The sequence below is a fragment of the Acomys minous genome (assembly GCF_964271855.1).
Source record: "Acomys minous genome assembly, chromosome: 16".
NCBI classification, from domain to species: domain Eukaryota; kingdom Metazoa; phylum Chordata; class Mammalia; order Rodentia; family Muridae; genus Acomys; species Acomys minous.
Genome location: NC_140498.1, coordinates 449,654 through 457,500, shown reverse-complemented (window position 1 = coordinate 457,500; position 7,847 = coordinate 449,654). Strand labels below are relative to the sequence as shown.

Genomic DNA, 7,847 nt, shown 5'->3' with positions numbered 1-7,847 from the left:
CCAACAGTTCTGAATCCTTTGGAACAATTTCCCCAAGGCCCAGATGTCTTCCCCATGTCCCTCCAGACTTTTGCTCCAGAAGGCAGAGCTGCCTCCCTTACCCCATAGGGAGCTCCCCATAGCACCTGCTATGTGCTGAATGTGGGAGAACATGGGGCAGCCCGGAGTGTTAAGGCAGAAGACAGCATTCTCCTGAATCATCCCGAGACCCCTTTGTGGAGGCCAGAGAATAAGAATTTAACATCTCTGCATCAGCCAGTGAGCAAGGAAGCCAAAGCAGAGCCAGAGACTCCTCAAAAGATGCTGTATGTTCTTGCAGGGACCACCCACCACCTCAATGAGATAGCCAGCTTTTGGTTAGGGCATCAAAGGCTGCCCTCAACAGGAAGCGAACAGCAGGAGAGGACACCTGACTGCCACACTCCAGCAATGGCCAGTGTGACCTCACGTGGACACCCCATTCCACCTGCAACTACCAGATTGTAAAGATGGACCTCAAGGTGATCTCTGCCCTCAGGCCCCTCCATCTGGTGCCGAATCATGGTGCCAGAAATTGCCAGTGAGCCAGGGAAACCCCAAAAGAGGGCTGGATAATGCTGCCATCGCTGCCCCAGATTATACTACACAAGAAGAAAACAAAACAGAGCAAAGGATAAACACATCTCCACGCTAGGCCCTAATAGGAGGCTCAAAATAGCTCCCTATGCTGCCAGGGGTGACTCCAGAATTGCTTAGCTCAGACCAGGCTCATGAGGGGAAGGGAGTTCTGATCCAGGAGGGTGGCACTTGGGACCAATCTGGAACAATCTGGGAAAGGTCAAAGGTGTGTGACCAACGTAGGCATGAAGACAGGCTCCTAGAATGTGCTCAGAGCCTTCCAGCTGCCAGCTCGCCCACCTTGAGCTCATGGTCACAAAGTCTGTAGACCTAAGTCTGTCCCTGAGGAGGGCAGGAGGGCAGTGACGTACTCTGTAAATACCCAGAGCCGAACAAACACAGCGTCAGCAGCAGCCAGCTCAGAAGAGGCCTCTCCATCCACCAGAACTCAGCGCCCCTCCCAGACAGAGCCCAGTGTGTTTCTATTTTTGCTTTCAACCCTTGTTTGGCATCCCCAGCCAACAGACGGACTATTTCTCCTTCCTCCAGAATAATGGGTCGTGAGGAGGTGGCACATCTCCTCACTGGCCTCCAATACACCTAGCCCAGGCCCGCTTGATGTCGGGAGACCCTCATCAACCTCTCACAGAAAGCTACATAGGCCAACAACATCTTGCCCCTGGTGCCTCAGATGCACCCATACTGTGACCCACTCCAGCCACAGACAGCCCCACCATGCCACCAAACACACCTCACAGGCCTCAACCTGAATGCTGATTGCCACATTGGCTCCATGCCTGGCCCCATCTGCAGTATACTGGAGGAATCAGCCAGCTGATGAGGTTCCCACCCAGAGCCAAGACAAGCAAAAGGTCCCTATCACCCTAGCACATGTGTCCCCCAGTCGGAGGCTGTGACCACACAGCTGTGCAGGCCTCCGCAGGCACACGTGGGACCCTGGAGGTGGCATTTACCTCCGGAGTGACTCACTAAGGCTCCCATTCCTTGGGAAAGGGGGTGCAATTTAGCATTTTCTTTCTCTTTAGAAAACAAGAATTTTAAAAGAGAGCGAGTAGAGAGATTTGAGGGAGTGGGTGGGGAACTCAGATCTCATTTGATTTCCAAACTTATTTGCTATGCATTCTCTCCTACCCCGCTCTCCCACCCTCAAACCTCTCCCTAAGGCGGGGAGTGGGGGCCTGGCCACCCCCTTCATTGAGGCTCTGGTGACAAGCTAGAGTCAGGGACCCCTATAAGGCTTAGGCTGTGCATGTCCCTGACTCCCCAGGGATCCTCAATCCTCAGCTCCCCCAAATCCCATCCACCTGAGGTGAGATGTGAGAGGCAAGCCCTTGTCTACAGCAGTAAAGATAGACCCCAGGGAGACGGTGGGCAGAGAAGAAAGAGCTTGTGTAGAACTTCCATCGCCTCCTGAGCCCACGTTCTTCTTCCCTTCTTACTCATGCAAAAGCTAAGTCTCAGAGAGGGCAGCTCAAGGTCAACCCACTCCAGGTTAGACAATAAGATGTTAGATGCAAGAACGGAAGAGTCCTACTCATTGGTTCCAGTCTGCCTCCAAGTCCACGGGTTAGTCTACAACCAAGTACTCAATCTTTCTGGTGTTCAGTTTCCCCATCTACAAAATAGGAGCAACACTGTGGTTGTATGTGTGTCCATTCCCCAGCCCGTACCTCTCCTAACCCGCTGACCTCACCCCTGCAAAGAGGTGCTGTCAGGCCATCAAAAGGGAAGTAATGCTAAGGGCTTCCATTAAAAGGAGCCAGTTGCAAACCCCTAGTCCTAGCCGGGTGTGCTGACGCACGCCTTTAATCCCCAGCACTCGAGAGGCAGAGGCAGGTGGATCGATGTGAGTTCGAGGCCAGCCTGGTCTACAAAGCGAGTCAGGACAGCCAAGGCTACACAGAGAGACCCTGTCTCGAAAAAACAAAACAAACCAACCAAACAAACAACCAAGCAAGCAAACCCCTAGTTCTGTCCTCACTTCTGAAAGCTGGCATCTCAGAGCATTCCTGCTAAGTCCCAGGTTCTTTCTCAGACGCCTCCAATTCCCAAAGTCTTGGTTTCTGGAGTTCACGTTCCCGCCCTTGATTCCAGGGCCCTTTGCCTGTCTGGACTCTGCATCCCATCATAAAGTTTTAAATTAGATTTATTCATATTAGTGTGTGTGTGTGTGTGTGTGTGTGTGTGTGTGTGTGTGTGTGTGTGTGTGGCTTAGTGCCCCTGGAAGTTAGAAGAAGGCAGAAGGCATCAGATCCCCTGGAGCTGGAGCAGCAGATGGTGGTGAATCCACATGCAGTTGCTGGGAATTGAACTTGGGTCCATTTAAAGAGCAGCCAGTGCCCTTAACCACTGAGCCATCTCTTCAGGCCCTCCCCCCCGCCCCCCATGAGTTTTTAACCAGCAAACTAGAACTACCATAGTTTGCCGTGGTGCACCCTACCCATCAGCTGCAGACACAGCCCCAGAGAGCAACGAGGAAGGCATCACATCATCTTTAGTACGTCTCCCCAACACAGACCAAGGCACAGGGGCCCCCCAGGCTAAAAGCAGAGCCAGGACCAAGACATTGTGAAGGGTCTCAAACTTCAGCCATTGTGTGTCAGCCACTGGGACAGGTGATTTTACACAGACCACATTTTCACACAAGGACCCACCCACGTGCTGCCTAGCTTCAGCAAGTCCAGGAAGGTTTCCTGGAGGCCGAGTTTCAGGCCTTGGAGTCTGACATTGCAAAGGGGGGGCCTCACTTCTGCAGTCCACCCTTGCAGAGGTGACGGCCTCTCCAGGATATACAGGGACTTTATTTTGGTGCCCTCGGCCTATGAGTTTCTCAGATGTGCCTCCATTCTCCAGCCATCTCCCCCAACATGCAGGGAATCCCAGCCCTGGTCCCCTCCCCAAACTTTTGGTTGTTTCCTCTCCTGGGCCGCTGGTCCCTGGTCCCTGCCAGAGGGAGCAGGTGTGAGAACACGTACCCACTTTCTAGGGCACTCATGCCTACTATTACCTTTTCCTGTCACCTTGAGCACACACCTAAGCCTCGGTGTGCTCTTATTAAGCAGAACTTTGAGCCAGAGTCTCTGCAAGCAAGCCCCCTGCCCAGCCCCCAATCTCAAATTGTTTTGTTTTGTTTATTTGTTTGTTTGTTTGTTTTTATGGCTGTTGGTGGATAGGTTTGCTGTCCCTCGTCTGCCAGCTCCTCCTCTTTAGAGCAGGGGCCAACACCTGGAAATGGCATAAACTGGTTCCTCCGGCCTGTAATGTCTGCCTAGCCCTGTGGCATGGGCTGTGGGCTCTCCAAACATTCTCCCGGAGCTTCCCAAACCCTACGAGCTACCTGCTGCGCTTCTGCATAGCCTAAGAACTCAGGTCTGCCACTTGCCCGTGGCTGGGTACAAACCAACCACGCTGTGTCCCACTGGGGTACAGAGTGTGTGGGGGCCATAGAAAGGTTTACAGGAAGGGAGGGGCGGAACTCCTGGCAGAGGCAGCCGTTCCCAACAGAGGCAGCTCCCATGCTGGCAGCCCTCCAGCCCCCAAGGCTCTCACACTGTGCCAGAGGGATTTGTCCACACGCACAAGTCTTACCACCTCTCTGCTGGGCCCCATGCTCTCTCTGGAGTTCCTTCTGAGCTCTGCACCAAGCCTCTAGGAAGCTGGCGCCCCAGGCAGCTGGTTTTCTTTGTGGCGGCCCCTGAACACTTGTTCTTCTCCCTTTTATCCAGCCTCCCAGCCTTTGTTCAAGCTTCTACAGAACCAGGAAGCTTGGCCCTTGCCACCATTCTGTCCAACTCTACTAGCCTTGAAGATCCAGCTAGGGAGCCCAGCCTTCGCCCACTGCTCCAGCCTGCTGCCTCCTCTGGCCCACGGGTGGCTCTATATGGAGAATTATCACTTCCGTTATAGAGCCCCAGTCCTGTCCTCTTCTCCACTTGCTTCTCCCAAACACTAGTTTTCATCCTGTCTCCTTTGTCCACAGAACAAGACCACGAAGTGTTCTTCCTTTCCCGAGTATTGGAGATGGCCAACTATAATGACTCCTGTGTGCTGAGATTGCCCCAGAGGTTGGAAACTGGTATTATTAATCAGGTTGAATCCACTCTCTACTGAGTAACTGCATCCTTTCTGGGATCTGGTTACATTTTCTCTCGTGCCTGGGTTCTCCTAGCTACACGGAAAAGTCCTTGAACTGTCTTCCTTCCACTCCTGTCACAGCTGGCACAGCCACGGCTGGCTGCTCGGCTGCCTGGCTGCACGCTGTACAACTCTAACATTACCGCCATTCACCATGATGCGATGACCTGGAGTCAGGTACCACACGACAGCCCCATCCTCCCTCAGCAGCGGGGCCACACACAGCAGCGGTGCGGGAAGTCCGCACAGATCGGGAAGGAGCCCCTCACTCGTGGGCAAGATTTCCCTCAACCTCTACTCCGGGTCTACACAGCCTCCCTTTATTATAGTCTCACCTCTCAGAGCGGAGGCCTGATGCTTCTGCCTTTTGGTCTGAGGATGGCACTGAACTACCACCTTTCTCTCTTGTGTATCCCTTCTTTGGGCCTCAGTTTCCCCAGCTATGAATAGAAGGATTTGGCTCCCTCTGTTCTAATAATTAAACATAAAGTGGTTGGTGAGAGAAACTAAACTTTCCTCCATACTGTGCATTTTCGAGTCTCTGGGTTTAGGCAGCTAAAGAAGAGAAGGAATTGTTTGCAAGCTGCCAAGTTGCCTGGAAGAGCTGAGAGGGGAAGAGTAGTCAAATCTTGCCAGAGGTCATCTGCAGAGCTCCTTGGGGTAGGACAGAGGCACCAGGAAGGTGGGTCACAGAAGAGGGTAGTCTGGCTTGCCTTGAGTGAAAAGACTGAGCGTGAAAGCACAAAGTTGTAGAGAAGCAGCTCCAGGCAGCAGTGCTGGGTGGCCTGGCAATTTCTTCCCCTTCCACTGGGTACTGGTCCCCATGGACCTCAGCCGGCAACCAAAAGACCCACAAGCCAATGCACAGGACCTGGGGCTGGCCTGCTTCCAGAATGGGGAGGGGAACAGGAAGATTCCTTAGCATCCAAAACACTTGGTCTTGTATCCAGGCTCTGTCCAGACCCTCCCAGCTACCTTGAGGGAGCAATTGGCTTCCAGAGGTTTTAAAAAGGGGGAGTGCCTTCCTACTTCTCAGGATCCTGGGGCAGTAAAGGGCTTTAACATATGACTTGGTGCACCGGTGGTGGTTCAAAAAGGGTTTGCTCTAACTGCTGTTGCTACTGTGGTGCCCTGCAGGGCAAAAGACCTGAATCCAGGCTTTCAGACCTGTGCACACGCACGAGCACACACAGAGTGGGCAGCGGAGAGACACATGCTCTCCCTTTGTGAAGAGCAAGGTGGGGAGGGACCAAGGCAGGAGAAAGAAGGGAACAGAGAGCATTTTCCAACCTCCCAGTGTCATCTCACTGTGCCTCCCTCAGGAGGGGAGGGGAGGGAAGTGGGAAAGGGGGTGTTTAGATGCATTTGGCTCTTGCTGTCTCACACAACCAGCCTCTCCCTGACAGGATTCCTCTGTAACAGCAGGGAATGTAGTCTCAAACACCTGAGTCACAAGGCCAGTGCATGCCCAAGGACTGGGACCCATCCATCCGAGGGTGGCAAGTGAGCTCAGTGACACTCACTTCTAGAGTGTGGACAGGTGACCACGTTCATCCCATCTTTGCCATGCCTAGGGGTGGAGAAGTGGGGTTCACACCAGGCCCCACAGGGATGGCATGGCACCTGCCAACGTCACAGACTGCGTGTGAGTTCATGGCAGATTCTCACACGCCAAGCTCCCACCCATGTGTGGCAAGCCCTATGAACACAAGCTTTCCTCAACTTAGCCTTCCAGGGCATCCTGAGTCCCTTGGGCGCAGAGTGGGGAGTAGGGGGCTGAATCACTCAGGGCCTGGCACCAGAGCAGATGCTGGTGAATGAACGCCTGGATGGATGAATGAAGGAACGACTAACACCCACTCCTGCGAACCTCAGGCTAGAGCGCTAAGCTTGCCGGAGAGCCGAGCCCATGGGACCCCAGCAGAGGCCCCGCCTGCTTAGCTTGGCACCTGAGGCTCTGCCTCTGGGTCGAGTGGGGGGCGGGGCGGCTCCCCAGCCTTGAAGTACCCCTCCAGCGACCTGACAAGGAATCTGGGTCTCCTGACCCAGCTGGTGCCACGGGCGGGGGGACTGTCGCATCCAAGGATCCAGAGTGACAGGGCAAGGGGGCGCGTCCTGGTTTGCGTGGCGGGGCGTGGGATGGATCGGCGGCAGCGGGACAGCCCCTTTGGGTCCCAGTGCCGGGGTCTACTCCCCGGCCTCCTGGAGGCAGCGACAGCTCCCAACTGCCAGACTGGACGAGGGAGCCTCAAACCCGACTCTCTGCAGCGGGGCGAACGGGATGCGGTGTCCCGCGAGGTGACAAGGGGCGCAGGAAGGACGCGGGGCGCGCAAAGCCCCTTACGCACGCCCAGGGGTTCTGCCCGGTCGCCGAGGTCCCTGCGCCTTCGCCCACCTGGCAAGGGGCTCACCTGGGCCGCTCGATCCCTCCCGCCACCCGCCGCGCGCCCGTCGCCGCGCTCACCTGCGCCGCCCGCCTTGGCCATGTCCCGGGCGGCGGGCTCCGCTGCGCTGCCGGCTCTGCTTGCTCCTGGCCCGGCCACGGCGCCTCCGGCCGGAGCGGACTCCCTGGGCGCCGCGCCCCGCGCCCCCGCCCGGATCCCTCGGCCGCCGCCACCGCAGCCGCCGCCGCCTCGCTGCTCCCTCCCGCTCCCTTAAAGGCGCCGAGCGGCGGCCGCGCCGCCCCCCCTCCGCGCCGCCGGGGAGGGACTGACGACGGAAGGCGCCCGACACCGCCCCCGCGGGCCCGCACCCCCGCCCGAGCCGCGCGGCCACCGCAGCGCGCGGGAGGCGCAGCCCACGGGCTGCGGCCACCGAGACCACGACCCGAGCGGAACGGCCGACGTAGGCAGACTCGGGATCAGAGCTTGGAGACGCTGGGCAGAGATGGAGACGAGGACTGCAAGCTTGGGGCGCAGTGACCCTGAGACACGGCGCCAGAAAGAGACACTCCTAGGGCAGAAACACCCTTGGGAGAGAGAGAAATTCAATGAAATCCGAGCTGGCTAGAGTCAGTGAGAGAGGGACAGGGTGAGAGGCAAGGAAGACCAGGACCCAAGACAACCAGAAACCTAGAACTAAGTCTCGCAGGGATG

At 56.3% G+C, this 7,847-nt stretch overlaps 1 protein-coding gene across 5 annotated transcripts in view; it reads right to left on the bottom strand.

The window, feature by feature from the left end:
• Nucleotides 1–7,462, bottom strand: part of PITPNM3 (PITPNM family member 3) — a 91,129-nt gene extending 83,667 nt beyond the window's left edge. For 3 of the 5 annotated variants that reach the window (XR_014775523.1, XM_084762328.1, XM_084762330.1), the window contains exon 1: nt 7,217–7,461. Coding sequence is in view for 4 of the 5 variants with exons in the window: in XM_084762328.1 (XP_084618454.1) it covers nt 7,217–7,238 (22 nt within the window). In the remaining variant the exon portion in view is untranslated. Of the gene's footprint in view, nt 1–7,216 lie in introns of all 5 variants that reach the window. The other 2 variants (XM_084762329.1, XM_084762331.1) reach the window with 1 other exon arrangement.
• Nucleotides 7,463–7,847: the final 385 nt, after the last annotated feature.